Consider the following 22164-nt stretch of genomic DNA (forward strand, 5'->3'; position numbering starts at 1 on the left):
GCAGCTAAGAGCACTGGATGCTCTTCCAGAGGACTCAGGTTTGGTTCCCAATACCCACACACAACCATTTGTAACTAGTTCCAGAAGGTACCTTCACCTTCTTCTGGACTCCTCAGGTACTGTAATGTATGTGGTGCATAGGCAAAACACCCATACACATAAGATCTTGAGAGAGAGAGAGAGAGAGAGAGAGAACAGGAACTCATGGGTCAAGATGGGCATTCTGAGAAAATTCTTTGCACAATTAGTTAAAAAAAAAAAAAAACAAGAAAAATCCCTGTACAAAGAAATCTCTACCCCACAATAAACATGTGCTCTGGAGAAACAACAACAAAGTCCCCAAGGTCCCTAGCTGTGAAACAGGAAGAGCAGCTCAGAGAGTCTTCTTACAAAATGGAGAGAGTGGACTGGAGAGAGATGTTGGCCCAAACCACTGCATTAGAACTCAGACTGAGCAGACACACATGGGTCTCCCAGTGACCTGCAACCCAGAGAAGCCCCAAGGGAGAAGTGTTTAAGAGTGGCAGGTTTACTGGGCATGGTGGTGCATGCCTTTACTCAGGAGGCAGAGATAGGAGACATTCTGTGTTCAAGGCCAGCCTGGTCTACAGAGCGGGTTCCAGGTCATCCAGGACTACACGAAGAAACGGTCTCAAAAACAAAAGTGGCAAGTTGTAGAGGACAGTGATGCTGTAGGCAGGAAGAGGGACAATTCTTCTTTTACCCCTTGTTCTCTGGCTGCCAGACATCAGAGAAATGCATCAAGTATTTTTTACAACTAGATGACACAATCTCCTCTCATGTCACAGCTGACCATCTCCAGGCTGTCAGCAGCCAGTGCTCTTAACAGCCGAGTGCCACTGCCAAATGCCTGTCTCTGAACTTGGGGTCTTCTCAAAGGCTGCACAGAAGGGATGCTTCCTGTAGGTCAGCACCACTATCCCAAGACACACCCTCCCTGAAAAAGGGCCTCCTGCTGCAGCTGGCCAGCTGCCGACTAGACGTCACCTTCCTGTGAAAACCCAGAAAAACACAGAGATCAAGAAGAAGGGGAGACTTTCCAAAAGCTAAGAGTGTGCCTTTTTGTACTGACTGAACTTAAAAGATGGCATGCGCACATTAGGACTACAGTATCTTAAGAAACTCCCATGTGACCCATTGACAGGCCTGGGCTCAGGCTCAGAACTCACCATTAGTGATGTCAGCTCTCCAGAAGGTAGATGTTAGCTAAAGTAAAAGAGGGGAAAAAAAAAAAGGCTGTTATCCTCATTTCTCCAGACACTCCCCAGAGAACCTAGGAATGTCAGAAACACTGGGAGTGCACAGAACTGCTTGTTCTATAAGGGTCATAATGCCCCTGCTGCCTGCACCCCACATCTTACTGCTCTGCCACCCAGTCATCTATAAAATGTGGGGCAATAGCAATAACTGAGAAGACAGAGGCTTAGAATCTTTCCGCCTCAAACTCCAGAAGTAGCTAGAGTCACACATAAGCCTGTATAGGGGTAGAAGAATCACAAATTCAAAGCCTCTGTCTCCAAATAAAAGGTAAAAGGGGACTGGAAACAGGGCTCAACGGTTAAAAAAAAAAAAAAAAGGTATTTGTTCTTGCAGAGGGCCCAGGTACAGTTCTCACAAGCACATGGCCACTCAAAACCTTCTGTAATTCTAGTTCCAGGGGATATGATACCTGGGGTGCATGAGCACTGCATACATACAGTCACACATGCAGTCAAAACACCCATACACATAAAATAAAGGTATGTATACAAACAAGACTGGGATGTAGCTCAGTGATACAGCACTTGACTAGTATCCATGGGACGCTAGGCTCAATCAGTCCCCGGCACTAAAAGAGGAAATGGCATGCTCTGATGAGGGCCAACATGCAATAACCATTTAAGTAAAACGCTCGTCTGGAACCACTATGAAAGAACAAAACTCACAAGGCTGTCTCCTCCAAAGTGCTTTTTCTTCCCTCCCTCCTCCTCCCTCCAGCTACAGATGTACTTTCTCTAGGCAGAGCACCTACTCTTCAAGAGCTACCTGCACTCCTGATTCTCAGATGCTGGCCTATCTCACTGTGCAACTTGACACTAATGAAGTACAGGCCTACGTGACCTGCCATGCATCTTCTCTTCACACACACCCCTCCTCTTATCCTCTCTTGCTGAGGCCCCTCCTTGCCATATTTAAGAGGACACCTCAATATTTAAGGACCCCCACCCCAGGAACACACAAGGAGTATATAGCTACTTTGGATATTCTATAGGCTACTTCTTTTCTAAAGACCACTTGTGGGCTACTCAGGCCACTGGTCAAAAAAAAACAGCAAAGTGGGAGACAGACCAGCAAGCTCACTTGTCTACAGAAAACCAGTTGTCATAATAGATTATGTCAAAATGAAACAGAATGTTTAGGGCATTTACTTCAATAAAACATTTACTGAGTACTGCCTTACATAGAGATCCATGCCAAAAGGCACTGCCAAAAAGTGCCAATAAACTGTTACAAACCAACTTTAGAAGACAAATATGGGATGAAACATGAGAAGCAGCTAGCAGGACCTGAACCCAGGGCTAATTCCAGCCATGCCATTTCTACTTGTATGACTTTGAATGAGTTGTCTCACCTCTTTGTACACAAAGTCCCTATCACAGAGTGGCAGTACACACATACACACCAACACAGACGTGAACACACAAATACACACACATTGGCTTTTATAATTAATAACATCATCATCATATTAAAATAGAGATCCATAGCCAACTGAATAGATTGGCAAGCTAAATTCAGGAAAGCCACTAGTTTTGAAGAATAGTTCAAATTTTGACAAAACAAGAAGAAAGGCCCTGAAGAAAACAAGGTCACTAGAAATAAGCAGAGGACAGACACTAAAAAACAGCTTGATGAAAGTGAATAGTCGTTTGGAGCTGTGACGAAAGGATGGACCATCTAGAGACTGCCATATCCAGGGATCCATCCCATAATCAGCTTCCAAACGCTGACACCATTGCATAGACTAGCAAGATTTTGCTGAGAGGACCCAGATATAGCTGTCTCTTGTGAGACTAGGCTGGGGCCTAGCAAACACATAAGTGGATGCTCACAGTCAGCTATTGGATGGATCACAGGGCCCCCAATGGAGGAGCTAGAGAAAGTACCCAAGGAGCTAAAGGGATCTGCAACCCTATAGGTGGAACAACATTATGAACTAACCAGTACCCCAGAGCTCTTGACTCTAGCTGCATACGTATCAAAAGATGGCCTAGTCGGCCATCATTGGAAAGAGAGGCCCATTGGACTTGCAAACTTAATATGCCCCAGTACAGGGGAACACCAGGGCCAAAAAGTGGGAGTGGGTGGGTAGGGGAGTGGAGGGGAGGGTATGGGGGACTTTTGGGATAGCATTGGAAATGTAAATGAGGAAAATACCTAATAAAAAATATTAAAAAAAAAAAAAAGAAAGTGAATAGTCTCAAAGGCAGCTAAAGAAGTGACCTTGAGTTCAAGAGGTCAAGGGTAAGACAACATTAAAGTCTTGTTTTGTTGAGCAGTGTAAGAAGGAAACAGGGTTTCACTGTATAGTTGAGAATATTGGCCTCAGATTTTTAACCCTCCTGCCTCACCTCCTGAGTGCTGGGACTGCAAGCACAGGCCATAATGTCCAGCCACTTGGGAAGCCAGTTGAGGCAAACTTCCCATTCAGTAAGCAAATAGTTTATTCTCTTTGCCAATTTCCCATCTTCCACTTTCAGGTCCTCCTTCCTGGCAGGCAGTCACGGGCTCAGGTGAGGTCCCAGCAACTGAGCAGATGCAAGTTCTGCAGAGGACGCCTCTGGACAAGAAATCAGCCCCCAGGCACTTTCTCCACACAACTGCCTCTCACCCTCAGGAGCAGCCTGCACTTCAGTCTCAGATACAACTCAACACTAACGTAGCAGCAGCCAGGCACTTCCAGAGCACAAAAAGTAGGGGCTTATTCAAAAGAGGTAACATGCTACCAGAGGCAACAAAAGAGAAGACCCACAAGAATTTTCTAGAAGTAGAGTGACCTGAATGAGGCATCTGGCTCAGACAGAAAAGTATTCCAGAAAGATGAGACTCCCTCGTAATGACCACGGCCATTGCCCCAAACTGACTTCTTTCTGTCTTCCCCAGCTTCTGCCCTACTAGCCTCACTGGTTTTCACCCTGAGCTTTTCAAATTTATCCAAACCTTTATTAAGCACTATCTTGTTCCCATGACAGTGTTAGGGACAGAAATGATGATAATGTGGACTTTGGGAGGACACGCACCCAGCACACAGCATTTGGGATAGTGCAAGAGAAAAGCAGGAAGGAACTGGGTGTGCACCTATGCCAGGACTTGTGAAGTAGAGGCAGAAGGATGAGAGCTGAAGGTTAGCCTCAGTTACATAAAAACTCTTCTTTAAAAAAATGGGCTGGAGAGATGGCTCAGCAGTTAAAAGAACTGACTGCTCTTCCAGAGATCCTGAGTTCAATTCCCAGCAGCCACATGGTGGCTCTCAACCATCTGATGCCCTGAGGACTATGACAGTGTACTCACATACATAAAAAATAGACAAAATTAAAAACAAAAAACAAAATCTCTGCATGGTGGCACATGTCTTTTTTTTTTTTTTCTTCTTGGAAAAGCAATGTTTTTTCTTTTTTTAATTCTTGGAGATTATAATTACATTTCTCCCATTTCCTCCCTCCCTTTTCATATGCCCTTCCCAATCTTCTTCAAATTCAAGGCCTCTTTTTTCATATAGATAGATATAGTTAGATATTCCTAACTATAACTTACTCCACCCACATTATGTTGCTATGTTTCCAGGGATGGTCACTTGGCATTGAAAAACCAATTGCTGTGCTCTTCCCTGGGGAAGACTCCTTCCCCACTGCCACTTTCCTGAGTTACCCATCGTTCTCTGTGCAGGGTTGGCCTTGTGGATTCCCCTATCCCCATTTAGTTTAGTATGTCCATTGGTGTCACCCTTGATCAAATCACACTTAGACACCCATGTTGGTGAGATTTTATAGGTATAGCTTCTAACATTAATTATAAGGAGACACAATCTTGTAACAAACTCCCTGATCCTCTGGCTCTTAAAATCCTTCCATGCCCTCTTCTACAGTGCTCCCAGAGCCTTAGGCGCAGGACTGTTTTGTAGCCATTAGGGTTGGGTGTCAAGGGCCTTTAATCCCAGCACTCGGGAGGCAGAGGCAAGTGGATCTGAGTTCGAGGCCAGCCTGGTCTACAGAGTGAGTTTTAGGACAGCCAGGGCTACACAGAAAAACCCTGTCTAGAAAAACAAAAATTAATAAAATAAATAAAGACTTAGAGATGTAACTGTTGGCATGTGGTTGTAACCCAGCACTTGAGAGAGACAGGCAGTGGGGACAGGGGGATCATGAGCTCAAAGGCAGCCTGGGCTACACTGCAAGATTTTGTCTTCAAAAATGAAGAGTTTGAGAGTTAACAGTGAAGAATAGTCAAACAAGCTTTAGCTGGCTGTAAGCAGGTAGAAGGCTCAGCATGTCCACCCCCAACACGAGCATTTGCATCATATACAGGGAAAGGGTGACAAGCAGGAGGCTAGAGCCAGGATTGCTGGAGGCAGTGGGTGAGGGAGCAACGGGGAAGGCAAAGAGTGGGGCTCTAGCTGTGATCTAGGGACTGAGTCTATCTAGCTGGCTCTTCGGACTTCAGTTTTCTCAGATGGAGATCGGGAGTAATTAGCCTGGATGACCTGTTTCATAAAATGAAGAGACCTTCATTTTATGAAAGAGATTTTTAAGAATTTCAAACCTGCCAGAGACCTAGAAATCTTACTTGATTCCAAAGCTTGTGACAGGAGAAAAGAGCCCTGCAAAGGTAAAGCAACTCCCTCAAAGTACACAGGGCAGTCACTCTGGGAGGAACCTGCACGCACAAGTCCTCAAAGCCAGGGCTTCGCGATTGCCCAGAAGGGCACTTCCCAAACGCTGTAGAAATAACGGGCAGTGTCCGGGCACACCTCCTGAGGGGTTTGGGGCGGATGGATCACTGAATCTTGGGAGCCTCAGAATTCCTTCCACACCTGAACCAAAGTGGAACCCAGGGGCTCCTAGGAGTTTCCCCCTGAAGATGTGGTATAAACATCAAGAACAAGGAAAAGTCTCTCTCAACGCTCCCGGCATGGATTTCATATGCAGTATGATGGGGCTACTGTGAGCACCCCATTCTGACCAGACTGGAGTACGAGCCCTCACGGGAAGCTGGCGCGAAGCACTTTAGGGCTTAAAGCGTCAGTTTCTCTATCTCGAAAATGGGCCGGCAAGAGCAGGATTAAGGCCAACGTGGGCCGCCAGAGGGGCGGAACGAGTTGCCTGCGCCTGAAGGATGCTCCGGCAGCCAGGGGCTCCTGGGAGCCCAGAGCAAAGGAGGGGGGCGGGTCCGTGCCTCCCGGGTGCCCGAGGGAGGGGGGGAGGGACTGTGCACGTCCTGTCGCGCCGCGTCGTGCAATGCCGGCAGCCGTCTCCCCAACACTCGGGGAACCCACGTCGCCTTGGCGCGCGCCACCCTTACATAAGCGTCCCCGGCGCCGGTGCCGGTGCACTTCCACCCGCAGCGACCTGCACCAGGAAGAGTAAGGTGCAGAGCGCCGCGGACACTCACCTCCGCCCTGCCGCCTCTAGCCGTGGCCGCCGCCTCTGACGGCCCCTGCCTCCACTGACAGGGAACAGCTGCGGTCTCCGCGCAACCAAACTTGCTGCAGCCCTGGCTCCGCCCGTAAGACTTTCCATTGGTGGAGACAGCCCAACCCCTCCAAAGATTGGATGAATGGCCCTATCATTCACCGCTCCCCCTTTCAGGACTCCTCCCTGCACCCACCTACCCCTCGCGTTTAAGCCTTGGCGCCTCACGTCGACTCCGCCCCTCGCGTCCCCAGAAGACCTTGTGATTGGTGAAGAGGCGGGAAGAGCCCACCCCCTACGCGCCGCCGCCTACTCTCTTTTCTTGAAAGCCTCACGTGGGCCGTCTGGCGCGGCCAGGGCCCGCAATAGGCGGAAGTGGTCCGGCTGGAAGCTCATCCTGATTGGCTGACGGCGGGGGTGGGGACGTGCAATTCATTCACTAGGGTAGCACGTGTCTCTTAAAACCGCAACCATAACAGATGCACGGGGGTTGGAGCAGCGCTGCCAGACGCACGTACTCTTTAGCAGATACAGAAGAGGTCGCAGGAGAAGCGTTAGCTAAGGACACGAGGAAGCAGAGAGCGCCGGTACCACCTGGGGTTCAGTGTCTGCGTCCTGTAGAAGCTGCGTGTATGGGGGTGGTGGTCAGGAGCCCGCCTCTGTGTGACCTTGGAGCAGCAGCTTCACGTCTCTGAGCTCAGGTTCCTGATCAGCAAAGCTGGGCCGCTCAAAACCTTAAAGGTTTTCTTTCTAGAAGGTTCGGTGTAGCTAAAGAAAGTCACCCAAGCAACTCCAAAGTCCTGCCTTCCAATGATAGGAGACCAGACAGTAAATAAACTTAGTCCATCATCATTGATCAGGCCAAGAAGAGAAAAATAGACCATTTCCTGACAGGACAATCAGGAATTATGAGAACATCGCGTTAAACAATAATTTGCTTACTAACTCCGACTCTACTGTGTGGAGCTTGCCAGGGGGCTGCTGGGCAAAGTGGCACAGGTATGTCACACCAGTATTTAGAAGACTGAGGTAGGAGGATTTCAAGTTCAAGGTGGGCCTCTGCAGTATGGCTTCTCTCTCTCTCTTTTGTTTTTTAAAAAGAGGGGGAAAAAAAGGCAATTCCAACTTCTGGTCCCCCCTTTATCTGTCAGAACCCCTACCTTGCATGAATCTAATACAGCTATTTATTAGGAGAATATGGATTTCTATTCCAATTTTCCAGATTCATACATTACTTTTAAACACTAAGTATGTGTTTGGTGTTATGCTAGGAAGAGTGGTGAACAAGACTTAGTGTCAGCCATTGTATCAAAGACTTCATATGCCTAACAACAATGACAAAAAAAAAAAAAAAAAACAAAGCCAAGCATAACGCCACAAAACTCTAATCCCAGCACTTGGCTGGAGAATCAAGATGCGGGTTGGGTTTTTTTGGTTGGTTGAATTTTGCTTGTTTGAGACAACAAAGTCTTCCTATGTCTTGCCTGGCCTGGAACTCACTGTGCAATTCAGGCTGGCCTGGATTCAAGTGCCTCTGTCTCCTGAGTGCTGGATTAAAGGCATATGCCACCACACTCAACTGAGGAGCAGGAGTTTTAGGCCTGCCTGGGCAACATAAGAACTTGTCTCAAAAAAAATTATATCATTATTTATCAATGGGCATATCTGTGTATAAGGGCAGAGGTGTGTCAATTCACCTGGAGTTGGAGTTAAGTCAGAAAAAGAGTTTAAACTGTGTGACCTTGGGCAAAGGCCTCTACCTCTCTAACTGGATTTCCACATGAGAAGAGATTGCACGAAATGGTGACTGAGTCAATTACTGATCCTATTTACTCTTCGAGTACAGGAATACCTGTGATTTCCCCTACATCCTGTCTATAGTTAACTTTCCTCCACTATGTAGGTGTAAGACATGGAGCATGGCATACTTCAGAAAGGTTTGGCTGGCCATGGTCTTTGAGTGAGATGGTGTGACTTGATCCTTCTTGGTTCCTGTAAGCACTGAGTTCTGAGCAGAGGACATGAGGTTGCCTGAAGGTACACATGACTTCTACACCCACCCCAAATGACTCAGACATGAACAAAGAAACTGATGGAGGCAGAACCAAAGAGTGAGAGGACAGTTGTGAGCAGGGAACTGTAGCTCTGAGCAGCAGCTGTAGCACCTATTTTATGGAGCCCAGGTCTGCCCAGGCTTTCGTGTCTGTGATGACTTTCCCTGGCAGGGTTGGGGATGGCTCCCATTCCAGGTCCTGGAGGCCCAGTGACCAAGCTGCCTGACCTAAAGCTGGGGTGAGAAGCTTTAGCAGGGTTGGAAACTGCTTCTCAGCCTGGGCTCAGAACCACTCACTGCCTTATATGAGCCACTGGAAGTCAGAAACAGCTGTAGCCTCCCAAGCCACCCAAGCCTATGCCTGGGGACTGAGGGGACTGAGGGCCCTGCATTTCCATTCTGGTTTTGGAAACTCTCCAGACGGGTCTGCCTCCACACTGGGAGGCCTCCGAAGTATTTCCCAGGCCTCTGTGGTGATAAACTTCCTGGTGCACTAAAAACAAAACCAACCTGATTTCTGGGCTCACACCCACTCTTAAAGATTATGTGTCAGGAAGTCTGGGGTGGAGCTCAGAAATTTTTTTATTGATTTTTTTTTTTACTGATATTGAAATCTTGGGGAACTTGGCTATAATCCTAGGAAATTTCAACAGAAGGTGAGACCAGACAAAAGGGCAGACTTGGCCAGGGGTTGGGCTGTGATACATAGGATATGGACCCAGGACAGGAAGGGAGGGAAGTGTACCCAGCATCTCAGGGGCTTCTATAAGGCCTTCTTTGTGACTTCCACTTTATGGAGAGTGATATGGTTTTTGTCTTCTAACCCCTTGCTCACATTTCAATATAGACACTGTTTAAGAGTTGAGTCTGGCTGGGTGATGGTGGTACCATTTTTAAATATGATGTCAAAGCCAGGTGTAATTATTACACGCCTTTAATCCCAGCACTCAGGAGGCAGAAGCAGGCAGATCTCTGAGTTCAATGCCAGTCTGGTCTACAGAGTGAGTTTCAAGACAGTCAGGGCTACACAGAGAAACCTTCTTGACTTGAAAAACCAAAAAAGAAAAAAGAGAGAGAGAGCAAAAGAGAGAGAGAGTTAGTTTAGTTTGACAAACATTAGTTCATGATAAATAGAAACCAGTCCAGGAAAAGTAGTTAAAAGGATTGGAGTAAATTAAACTGGCCCAGAGGCCAAGAATCCTGTAGGACAGGGGACTCCAGGCCTCTGTATTTAAGGAAGGAAGGATCAACCAGAACCAACGACCTGTAACAGGGCAACTCAGCCGGGGTCTGGGCAAACAAGCTGCTATGAGGGGAGCCATTGAGGGATAGCTCCTTTTTCTTTGAGTGTTATTTTTTACTGCTTTCTGTGTATGACTGTTTTGCTTGTTATTCCCAGAAGCCAGAAGAGGACACCAGCGTCCCTGGACCTGGAGTTACAGGTGGTTATGATTGCCATGTGTTTGCTGAGAACCGAATCTGCATCCTCTGAAAGAACAGTAGGCAAGTGTCCCAGATCTTTCCTTTTTTAATGTTTCCATCTTCCAGATCCTCAAGGAATCCTGGCCACACTACTGGGTCTCTGGGGATTGTTTCCATCTGTCAGTACTGCTAAGCCATCCTGAGTCATCATGACAATGAGGGGAAGGTGGCCCTCTGGAAATCACTGGGTCCGTAGCAGTGTCCCACCAGTCCATGACCAAGCAGACATGGCTCGTTTTAGGAGCATAGCTGTAAGACCCTTGAGCCCACAGATCTCCAGAGAGATCAGGACTGTTAAGCACACAAGATTGTCTTTCTATTGAGAAAGATGTTTTAAAAAAGAAAGAAAGAAGAAAAGAAAAGACGAAAAGACCCTGTTCTTCTATCCAGAAAATTGAGGATTGGAAGTGACTAATAGCCTGGTGATCTGTGTTATCTGTTGATCCAGACCATATCAAGCCTCTCCAACCAGAGCCAGAGGTAGGTAGTAATCTAAATGGCTCTTCTAGCCATAGGTTCCCCCAAGCTCTCAAAACCAAGAGGAGAGGTGGCTGGTAACCCAGATGACCTCTACACTATCTGTATGAGTGAGAACAGGCCAGACCCTCAGGCCCTTAAGCTAGTACAGGTATCCTATCTTTAGAACCCATCTTCTTGGAAAAACCAACATGTACCCTGAGTCAAGTTTCTATGAAATTATGCTTCCTCATATACCAAGGACTGCACCAGGAAACTTTTTTTCTAAATTATGCTGGTCTTAAATATATTAAGAATGAGCCATGTGCTATTAGACTCTTGAGAAGTCTTAATCCAGGTTGATGAAGTCAGTCTGACCTGAGTTTTCATACTCATTTCTTTGCCGTTCCCTTCTCTGCCTGACACAGGTCCGGGTTCCCACCTGCTCTACAAGTTTAGATCATTGGTGCAATGTGCAAACTGCAGCTGTGCAAAGCCACCCTGTGCCCTTGCCTGGATATAGTTTTGGGTTGGAGGCAACTTAAATATCAACACCTCCCCCTATTGTGGTTTTCACGGTCCCTTAGTCCTAATGCTCTTCCCTCTCCCCCACTCAATCTTTTAAGCCTCTGCCTGCTCTGCTATCTGGTATGAGCAGTCCCATCTCCACAAGTTCTTTCAGCCATTCACCAGCACTGGGGAGCCTTGGCTACATCTTTGCCACACTGCTTGATTGTCTAAATAGATGGCCTCCAACAAGCAAGGGGATGAATGGCTCCCTTTCCCAATCTCACTAGGGTGACCATAGCATCCCCTTAGCCACAGCACACATGCAATTTCTGCCCTGTCAAACTGCTGTTTCAATGCCCACAAGCCCAGACACACAAAGCCTGTGTTAGATACCTCATCACAGCTAAGTCACTGCTACAGGTTGAGACCAGAGAGGGATGAATCTCCAACCCACTCAGAGCCACAGCTCCTCTGGTTGATCTAGTAACCTTATCAAGTATGAAGGGATGCTGTGCCCATTTGACAGGTGTGGATACTGAGGCTCCCAGAACTGAAGTGACCTCTGATCCCACAGCCTGGGACTCCCTGGCTATGCTTTTTTGTATTCTGCTGGTCACCTTGGATCACCTGGGAAAACCCTAGGCAAGAAAGAATAGACTTCAGATGTCAAACAAAGGGCTTTGTTTTTGACATTTGTGTCTTAAGGACATCTTAAGTCTTGAAGCTAGAAGGACTTTGAACAATGTGTTTCCAAGATCTCCCATAAGATAAGAAATGCCTGGTACCTGGCTGTGCAAATAGCTTCTCAGGCCTCTGCACAGACCTGTTTCTACAGTGGACTTACAATGGGGTGCACACTTGTGCTTGTTAACAAAGGGAGTTTGCGCACCCAGATGAGGAACACGATCAGAAGGCAGGACAAACCCACCATCACCCCTGCATATCTGAACAAGTGTTCTTGGCTCTATAAATTAAGCTCAGCTCCCATACAGGAAACCTTAAGCAGCGAGCGCTCTTCTGCTCCTGGGAGCTTTTTATAGGAGCTTTTAAGGGTAATCTTTCAGTAACTGTGAGGTTGTTGGCTCTTCACTTTGATTTGCCTAAGTGATCAGGTGGAGGGCTGTGGGAAGGCTTGGTGGGCAGAGGCACTTGTCACCTAGTAAGAAGGTTGGATTACTTGAACCTAAGAACCATCTCAGCTTCTCTGTCTAAAAACCAAGAGTGTAGGTAGACCAGTTGTCTGAACTAAGAAAGTTAGAGGCTTAGCTGGGAGGGTGCCTTATACCTGTAATCCTATCCCTTAGAGGCTGAGCCAGGCATGTTTCACAGTTCTGTAACCCTAGTTATGTGAAATTTCTTCCTGGGAGGCAGCTTCCTCCTCTGGCGAGTTCCTGGCCTTCAGCCTTTCTTTCTGCCCAGCATGAAATTCCTGGGAAAATGTTTGGGGACTTTTCTATCTTTTCTTTTCTTTTCTTTTCTTTTCTTTTCTTTTCTTTTCTTTTCTTTTCTTTTCTCTTCTCTTCTCTTCTCTTCTCTTCTCTTCTCTTCTCTTCTCTTCTTTTCTTCCTTCTCTCTCTCTCTCTCTCTTTTTCCTGTTGTTGTTGTTTTTAAGATAGGGGTGAAGGAGTCGGGATGTGGGGCTGTCCTCTATGAGTAGCCCTGGCTGTCCTGGAACTCTTATCTATAGACCAGGCTGACCTCAAACTCACAGAGATCTGCCCACCCCTGCCTCCCATATGTGCGGCCACCCACACGACACTGTGTGTAAGGCCACCCCTCCCCCCTGCTAGGGGGGTCTGTTATTTCAGCAGGTTGATAGCACAGGCATCTCAAGAATCAGTTTCCTTTCCTTCAAGGATGGCCACAGGGGAACTGTGCAAGTCTGAAGCCAACCAAGGCTACATAGTAGTTTCAGACCAGCCTGGGCAACAAAAAAGAACAAGGCCCTGGACTTAGGCTGTGCCATGTGTTTGGAACGCTACGCTTCTGCCATGGACTCTAGTATAGCTCCAGGGACCCCAGGCTCCCGATGTTCACCACCTCTGTCCTAGTTTGCTTTCCGTTGCTGATAAACATCATGACCAAAGCAATGTGGGGAGAAATGGTTTCTTTGACTTAAACATCCTGACTACAGCCCATCGTGAAGGGAAGTCAGGGCAGGAACTCAAGCAGAGACCATGAAAGCGCTGCTAATCGGCCTGCCTTTGTATACATACACTCCTCACTACCTGACCCAGGGTGACACCACACAGTAGGCTGTGTCCTCCCGTGTTGATCAGTAAACAAGAAGATGCTCTCACAGGCTTGTCCACAGTCCAATCTGATGAAAGTACTTCTGTAGTTGAGATTTCCTCTTCCCAGATGAGTCTAGCTAGGGTCAAGTTGACTGAAACATACAACCCCTCCCTCAAACAAACAACCCCCCCCCAAAACTAGTCACTGGGTATGTCAGTCACACTCCAGAGCAAGCCGAGGCCCAGGAGTGGTTGGCCAAAGCTAAACAGACTCTGTGGGGGTTTTGTGCACTTTTTGTTTTATATTATTGATTTTCTTATATTTTTGTCTGTTTTGATTTTTTTTTGTCTTTTGTTGTTGTTATTCTTTTTGAAGAAAGAACATGAAGTTGAGTGAGTTGGGAGGAGGTGAGGGAGGGGAAAGGATATGCTCAATATGTTGCATATATATTAAAAAATGTAATAAAAATTAAAAAAAATAATTAAACAGCATAGCCTCCATGTTCAGCTCCCTGGTCCCCATCTCCCATGAGAGCAGACTGGGCCTTGCAACATCCTTCTAAGAAACAGAATATAGCCGAGAGTGATGAATGTCACCTCTGATGTCACAGCCCAGAGCCTGGCTTCTGTCTTGCTCCTGCTCTCCAACCCTCACACTTGCTTACTCTGATTGAAGCAAGCTGCTGTCTTCTGAGTGGCTCTCTGAAGAGGATCAAGTGGCAACAGCCAACAAGAAACTGAGGCCCTTGGCCTAATCATAATCTATGAAGAGCAGAATTCTGTAAACACTTCCACGAATGAATGACTGAGCTTGACACTTGACAACGCATCTACCACCTGGCACCTGGGGGAGGGGGGAGACACTGTAGAGTGTCCTTGGGAGCCCTTGAGAAGCCTGTACCAGGCTAAGCCACTCCCAACCCCCAACAACCCCCCCCCAATACACACACACAGGAACAAAGAGATAATGACGGTGTGCTGTCTTAAGCCGCTAATGTTGTTTTAAGCCACTAAATTTCATTTAAGCTCTCTGGAGGTTTAGATGATATCCATAGAGGGATTAGTTCCAGAACCAGTAAAAACTGCTTGAAAAACCAAATGAGGACAGAGTATGGTGGCACAGGAATTTAGTCCCAACACTGGAGAGACCTTTGTGAGTCTAAGGCCAACCTGGTCTACATAGTGAGTTCCAGGCCAAACAAAGCTGTGAAACTCTGTCTAAAAAAAAAAGGAGGAGGAAGCAGGACGTTACAATGTCTCATCTGACATCTGCATTCCTTCCTTGGGTGATTTGTCATGTAGCAACAGGTAACTTAACAGCCTTCAGTATTTAACACTATGTCTGGTCCTACAGACACAAAGATGAAAATGGCAGTTTCTTAGCCTTCAGGGATGCTTGGTCTGGAGGGTTCAGATGTGTGATGTGTGCACTGTTCGTCTGCTGGCTGAACAGTCTACCTCACCCAGCACCGTGGGCTCAAGCAGATTTGTTGGGATGTATAGCTCAGGTCTAGACATGGGAAGATGAGGAGCTGGAGAGATGGCTCTCCTTTTTTTTTTTTTTTTTTAAGATTTATTATTATTTTTATGTATGTGAATACACTTATCACTATCTTCAAACACACCAGAAGAGGGCGTTGGATCCCATTATAGAAGGTTGTGAACTACCATGTGGATGCTGGGAATTGAACTCAGGACCTCTGAAAGAGCAGTCAGTGCAAGATAGTTCTGCTGCTGCTCTTGCAGAGGACCCACCCTGTTTTATTTCCCAGCACCCACATGGTAGCACACAATCATCTCTAACTCTAGTTCCAATGGACTGACTCCCTCTTCTGCCTCACCCAGGCCCCAGGCACACATGTGGCATACATACACGTGTGCCAGCAGGAATGAGTACATAAGATAAACCTTTAAAGTCATGTAAAGCGTGTAAGGGGTCAGGACTGGCCAGGCGAAGCGCGTGCAGGCAGTGGGGGGGGGGGGGGGGGCAGGGTAGCTGCTTGTATTTTCTTCTGTCTCCAGTGAGTAGAAGAGATGGTGTTAAGACAAGAGTTGGAGGCCAGGCAGTGGTGGTGCACGCCTTTAATCCCAGCACTTGGGAGGCAGAGGCAGGCAGATTTCTGAGTTCGAGGCCAGCCTGGTCTACAGAGTGAGTTCCAGGACAACCAGCGCTACACAGAGAAACCCTGACTCGAAAAGAAACAAAGAAGACAGGAGTGGGGTCCACAGCCCAGTTGGTAAGATGCTTGCTGAGCACACAGGAAGCTGAGGACCATCCCCCAGCTCCTCAGAAAGCAGGCCTTGTGGTGCAGGCCTGTAATGCCAGCACTCAGGAGGTGGAGCACTCACTCAGGAGATGGAGCACTCAGGTGGAGGAAGGAGTCTCTCTCTCTAAGGTTGAGGCCAGGCTGGTCTATGTATCGACTTCCAGGCCAGCCAAGGACACATGGAGAGAGTTGGTCATGTTGTCTCTTCACAGCAATAGAACACTGACTAAAACACCCACTAAGCTATCTCAGCAGCCCCAGGGCTCCATCAAAGTTTCTCTGGGTGCCTGCTAAGACTAGCAGATATTAAGAGAAACATCGCGGAGGGAAAACTCCAAAGCTGAGAGGGAGGAAAGAGTATGAGGTCAGGCCCAGGGAGAGAAGATGGAAGTGAGCCAAGAGGCACATGCAGGGCTTCTCTCCCCACAGTGCTGCAGCCAACAGCCCAAATATGAGGGGGCAGTCCAGGATATCCCATTCTATCTCAAGGGCTTCAAAGGCAGGCTGACCAGGGTACTACTGACCAACTATTTCTAGCCAGATGCTAATCTCTGTAAGCTGCTTCCTGATCTGTAAAAGGTGATGATGATGCAAGTGTGGAGGCACCTGTAGTCCCAGGAACTCAGAAGCAAGAAAATCATTTGACTTTAGAAGTTCAAGGCCAGCCTGGGCACAAGAATGAATGTCATCAACTTGCTTTGAATATGTGTCCGAGACCCTCTGCACCCCAGTTAATTCACACAATGACCTGAGTTCTTGTTGTTGTTGTGTTTTCTGAGATAGGGTTTTTTTGTGTGTAGCAACCCTATCCTGGACTTGTAGACCCAGCTGACCTCAAACCCACAGAGGTCTTCTTGCCCTTGCCTCGAGTGCTGGAGCTCAAGGTGTACGGTGGTGGCCTGCCTGGCTCTAGCTTGAGTTCTTTGTCACTCTTACACTGAGGGGACCAAAGAGAGAAGGATGTAACCCAAGGTCACAGAGCTTTAAGCAGTGAAACTGCACTCTACTTAGAAGACAGTGGTCCCTGGAGCCAGAGCTTTTAACCATGTGCTTTGCTAGAACTGAGGGCAAAGCTAAGGCTGGAGAAATTCAGTTCTCCTGACACCGACCCTGGCCCTGTCCTGCTCTCTCTCTCTCTCTCTCTCTCTCTCTCTCTCTCTCTCTCTCTCTCTCTCTCTCTCTTCCCCTCCCTCCCTCCCTCCCTCTCCCTCTCCCTCTCCCTCTCCCTCTCCCTCCCCCCCTTTCACACACACACACACACACACACACACACACACACAGAACCTGCCAGGCTGAGGATGTAGCATAGTTGACACAGTGCTTGCCTAGTGTGCACAATAATCAGTGTTCCATCCCCAGCACTATCTACACAAGGCATGGTGACCCATACTTGTAATCCAAGAATTCAGGAGGTGGAGGAGGGCAGAGATCAGGAATTCGAGATCATCCTCTGCCACATAGCGAGGCCCATCTGGGCAACATGAGACCCTGCCTAAGACAAAAGTCTGGCACTGAAATAATATTTACTATAGGTCATTTTTTTTCTTTGTGTCTCTGTGTGGTGTGTGTGAAGGGATTACGTGTGTGTGTGTGTACACTCGCACACGTGTGTGTAGTCTAGAAGTTGACACTAAGTGTCTTCCTCTGTCATTCTCTACCTTTCATTTTTTTTCCTCTTAGTTTTTGAGAGAGGAACTAGCTGTGTAGACCAGGCTGGCCCAAACTCACAGAAATTCCCCTGGCATGAGCACTGAGATAAAAGACATGAGCCACCTTGCCTGGCCTCACCTTTTTACATTTTCAAATTACATTTATTTGGGATTTTTGTGTGTGTGTGTGTGTGTGTATTGTGTGTTCTTGAGAGCCACAGCACACGTGTGGTGGAGAGAGGAAAGCCTGTGACAGCCAGTTCTCTCCACCAGGTGAATCCCAAGGATCAAACTCAGGTTGTCAGGCTTGTCAGCAAGTGCCCATGCCCACTCGACCCACTCGACCATTCCTTCCCTTGTCAGCAAGTGCCCGTGCCCACTCGACCATTCCTTCCCTTAGTTTTTGAGACAGCGTGTCCCACTGGGTCAAGAGCTCACCAATGCAGCTCAGACAGGGACTGCAAGTCCCAGAGAGTTTCCTGTCTCTCCCAGGTCTGGGATGACAGATGCACATCCACTTTCCCACAGGGATACCAGGGAACCCAACCCAGATCCTGTGCAGCAAGCACTTTATGAGTGAGCCGTCCCCCCAGCCCCTGCAGGTCACGATTTTGGATGTGTGCCGCTGACTCCCAGAGTGCTTTTCACCTTGTAAAACTGAAGGTCTGGAGCCATGAAAACAAGTACTGTCCACTGTCCAGCCCCTGCCTTACCCAATTTCACCCTGGTAGTTATGGTTTTGACTGTTCTAGATTGAAGCTGTTCTGTTCTCTGTCCTGTTGTAGAAGTAATCTCTGCTTAATGTCAATGAGATGAGTGGTATGGCCAGCCAAGGCCAAGGCCAGAGGAGGCCGGCAAGGTCTCCAGGGTGGTGTGGTCAGAGAAGGCTGTCTGGAGGGAGGAGGGAAGACAATAGGAACCAGCCCAGCATTCAGAAGGATCCCGAGCTGGAAGCCAGCCTGCGCTGTATAGTCCCACAGGGTGAGAAGTCAATGGAGAGTGACTCAGAGATATTTGGCCTCTGTGGCCTGCCCTTTGGTTTATGACAGCCACCTCAGCAGCACTGACCTTTGTCTACAGGTGATCTCCCATCATATGAGTGAAGGCACCGGGCCATCTCACAAAGCTAGTGGCTTACTGACCAGTGCTAGCTTCTAGGACCATGGGGACCAGCCTGCGCAGTCAGTCCTTCCGAGAACCCCGGCCCTCCTATGGGAGGCTCCATGAGTCCCAGGGGAGGTCTCTGGATGGCCGACTCCACCGAGCACTGAGCCTCAGACTGGGCCGTGAGAAGTCCAGGTCGCAGGGCCCCGATGGCACGGAAGGGCTGGAGGTCTCTGTCCAGGAGCGGCTGCCAGGGACCCTGGGAGACACAGAGCAGCTGATCCAAGGCCAGAGAGGAGGAGGCAGCCGGCGGTGGCTGAGACAGTACCAACAGGTGTGGCTTCAAACTGAATTATCAAGTTCATGGGGAAGGGTGGGGACTCCGGGCAGCAAAGGGTTAAGAGCACAGCTGACATGAGGAAAGCCAAGCAAAATACCCAGGAATTGAATGCATTTGACTAAAAGCAGTTGTGATTCCCCTCACCCCTGTGGGCACTGGGGATTCATTGAAGGCTGGAGGAGGGTGGGCAAATGGGGTCTGGGTGGAATATGGTCAGAGCCTTCCTGTTTTGAGATGGGTTCTCACTAAGTAGCCCAGAGTGGCCTGGAACTCTTGATCCTACTCAGTGTTCTGAGTGCTGGGAGTGCAGGCATACATTACCACACAAGGCTCTGAGAGCTGTATTAAGATGATTAATGTAATACTATGTTGCAAGGGTGACTAGAGCAGGAGGCAGGCAGATTGGCCAATGCAACTTCTGGCAAATTACCCTCTGTACCTCTCACACGGGATGAAGAGTAGATTTTCCCCACCCCTCCTGGCCCTGCGTCCCAGGGGGAAGGGTCTCCCCTCCCCCCCAGGAGTTTAGCTTCTCTTTCATAGCTCTACCCCCACCTGGTGGCTGTGAGTGGAACACCCCTTAAAGCCACTGCTATGATGTTTCTCCTACTTTGGTCTTCCAGCAGGTGAAAAGAAGGTGGAGGAGTTTTGTCGCCAGCTTCCCCAGTGTGACCCTGAGTCAACCAGCCTCCCCAGAGACCTTGTTGGACACCAACAGCTAGAGTTGCTGTGACTGTCCCTCACTCCACAGGCTCCGCTCCTGTGTCTTTTCATCTGCCCCTGCATGGCTTTTCTGGACTCTGAACTGCTCCAGCCTTTGAACTTTGTCTTGTGACCCAAGGAGGCCTCTGCCACCAGATCATTCAAAGCTCCCATGTGGCTGCTCTTCTTGGTTCTGGTACCTGTCTCTTAGCAAAGATCTCCACAGGCCTGAGGAGAAAATACCTGGCTCTCTACCTTTTGGGTTTAAAAACTCTCTGGACTGGCATTTATGAAGGTCTTAGGGACCTACACAGAAATGAGAGTACCAACTGTGACCCCTTGGCCCCACAAAGACCAGCCACCCACTTCCAGGTCAGAGTTCAGTGAAGCCAAAGAAAGGCTGAGAACTTCCTGAATATCACCTGGTCCCAGGGCCAAGCTCCACCTGACTTTCTGGGCAGCTGCCAGTGACTGGCCAAGGCTTGGGCTTCCCTCATAGACTGTGAGCCTTCACAGGCTAGGACCATGTCTGGACTGTCCTGGGGGGCTGCTGTATGCCTGAGAAGCCCAAACATGCATATGGCTGCCTTTGGACTTCATGATATCCCGATGAAGAAAGCAGGGAAGTCTTCTCTCCCTGTGTGACAGAGGGAAACTGAGGCCAGGAGTGGAGAAGAGACCTTCCTCCTACACATACACACTGCCTAACACTGGGGTTGAACCCATTAATAAAGCCACTGAACTGAAGGAAACTCTTTGTCTAGTGACTAATGCACAGGCTCTGGGCCTCTCCCAGGTTCAGAGTCCACGGCCTCACTCTGAAGGGCAATGCAGTGACGGGCTCCTTGTTTTCTCAGAGCTCAGAAACCTGGTAGGGCAACTAAAGGCACACAAGAGGTCCTGGTCCTGGTGGCCATTGGGAACATGTGTGTGTGTGTGTGTGTGTGTGTGTGTGTGTGTGTGTGTATGTATGTGTGTGTATGTGTGTGTGCTTCCAGCCAGGCTCTGTAACAGCTGCCTAGCCCCTCCTGCACTTGGAGCCTCAGTTTCCCCATCCATCAAAGGAGATGCCGACCGATCTTACCTTTCCATATTTGGCAGGGGGACCACACTGAGTCAGGCCAGAACAATAGTCAGGCTGAGCTCAAATCTGACCAGAAAGAGCTAAGGTGATGTAGCTTTTGGTTTGGGGTGGGGGTACCTCCTAGCCAGTTAGCTAGCTGCCTCATGGAGACATGCATTCCCCACCTTGTAGACCTCTCTGTCGGTGCAGGCACACATGAAGGTTGTGGTACCCGGAAGCCTCCCAGGCATGGGTCAGCGTGGCCTATGTGGAGGTGTGGGCTAGGACTTGACACTCACTTGCCCTCAGACAGCATCTGTCCAGCTGTCTTGATCTACATCCTCCTTTCAGTGCCCTCACCCCAATATTTGCTCTGGCCTCTGTGGGCAGAGCCTCTCGGTCTTAGTCCAGGGGTCTTGGATCTTACAGCTAGCAGGCCTGGGACTCACTGTACTCCAGTCTGCCCTGCTCTGCTCCTGTTCCTCAAGCGGCCTCTTTTTCAGCCTGCTCAGAGCCAGGAAGCGTATTCCTCAGCCAGCACGGCTCCATCAGTGCTCCTCCTGGTCCTCAAGTGGTTCATACTGTGTCTGTAAGGCACAGACAGCTGCATGACGCTGTTACAAAACAGAACAAATGTTCACTAGGGCAGCATCCATAGGAGGCCTGATTTCCTGCACCAGGGCTGGGCGCTGGGCCTAACTGGGCATCTTCTTCAGATTCCTAGAAGGAAGAAGGCTGGAAGCAGGTTGGGGGAAAAATTCTGCTGGGGAAGTGGGGCCTCATGGCTGCACTAATAAGGAAGCCATGATGCACACAGAAAACACTGTGTCACCAGCATCTCTCTGAGCGAGGACTGTGTACCTGAATGAGGCCATTTATCTTACAGATGAGAACAGGGCCACAGTGGGCCAGGGACCAACTGGGACTGACAACCCGAGCTGCTGCCTCCCAGGTCAGGGCTTATGCTGGATGTCCAAAACCCCACTCTGAGGGAGACTATGGGATGCAGTATGGACAGACAGTCGGAGGAACTGAGGAAGCCAAGGCCTGTGGGTCAAAGCCTCCTCCCTGAAAGAAACTTGACCTTAGGGAGGATCACAATCCACTCTTGCATGCACTTGTATGTTCCTTCTCCCCCTCCCTCCTTCCTCCTCCTTCCACCCTCTTCCAGCTCCCACCTCCCTCCTCCCTCTCCCTCTCCCTCTCTCCTCCTCCCTCCTCCCATCTCCCTTTTCCCTCTCCCTCTCTCCTCCTCCCTCCTTCCCTTCTCCCCCCTCAGTTGTGTGTATGTTGTATGTGTGTGAACACACGGCATGGTGCACATGTGGATGTCAGTGGACGACTTTGTGGAGTAGGTTTTCTTCTTCCATTTTGACTTGGACTCTTGGGATCAAACTCCAGTCACCAAACTTTCATGTGCAGTGTACACCTCTACACACTGAACCATCTCATTGACCCCCTCTCCTCTGGTCTTAACTATCTCATTTGTAAAATGGGCATGCTGATCCTTTGGGATGCTATATCCCAAGAGAAAATCCTCCCACATCCCCAATTTGCCCTTATCAAGCTAGAGAACAAAGTGTGTAAAATGTCCAAGGCCTGGGTAGATAGCTCA

General features: G+C 48.7%; 2 protein-coding genes across 10 annotated transcripts in view; one reads left to right on the plus strand and one right to left on the minus strand.

The window, feature by feature from the left end:
* Positions 1–6792, minus strand: part of Pc (pyruvate carboxylase) — a 108858-nt gene extending 102066 nt beyond the window's left edge. The window contains exons 1-2 of one of the 2 annotated variants that reach the window (XM_021151256.2): positions 6670–6792; positions 1191–1227 (exon numbers count right to left, since the gene is read on the minus strand). In XM_021151256.2, the coding sequence (XP_021006915.1) occupies positions 1191–1193 (3 nt within the window). In that variant the 5' untranslated portion in view covers positions 1194–1227; positions 6670–6792. The remainder of the gene's footprint in view (positions 1–1190; positions 1228–6669) is intronic. The other variant, XM_085834189.1, reaches the window with a different exon arrangement.
* Positions 6793–7163: 371 nt separating this feature from the next.
* Positions 7164–20238, plus strand: CUNH11orf86 (chromosome unknown C11orf86 homolog). 8 transcript variants are annotated; one of them, XM_085833940.1, is made up of 6 exons: positions 7164–7688; positions 8593–8726; positions 10142–10184; positions 10291–10704; positions 18421–18778; positions 19408–20238. In XM_085833940.1, exons 5-6 carry the CDS (start codon positions 18503–18505, stop codon positions 19504–19506), a joined length of 375 nt encoding a protein of 124 aa, XP_085690066.1. In that variant the 5' UTR covers positions 7164–7688; positions 8593–8726; positions 10142–10184; positions 10291–10704; positions 18421–18502; the 3' UTR covers positions 19507–20238. The 8 variants fall into 8 exon arrangements, with proteins under 8 accessions (XP_085690066.1, XP_029328724.1, XP_029328728.1 ...); XM_029472864.2 differs by having other exon boundaries at positions 10142–10704; XM_029472868.2 differs by having other exon boundaries at positions 10142–10704; positions 19411–20238.
* Positions 20239–22164: the final 1926 nt, after the last annotated feature.

The sequence above is a fragment of the Mus caroli genome, unplaced genomic scaffold (genome assembly GCF_978045245.1).
Source record: "Mus caroli unplaced genomic scaffold, Mus_caroli_1 scaffold_20, whole genome shotgun sequence".
In the NCBI taxonomy this organism is placed as follows: Eukaryota; Metazoa; Chordata; class Mammalia; order Rodentia; family Muridae; genus Mus; species Mus caroli.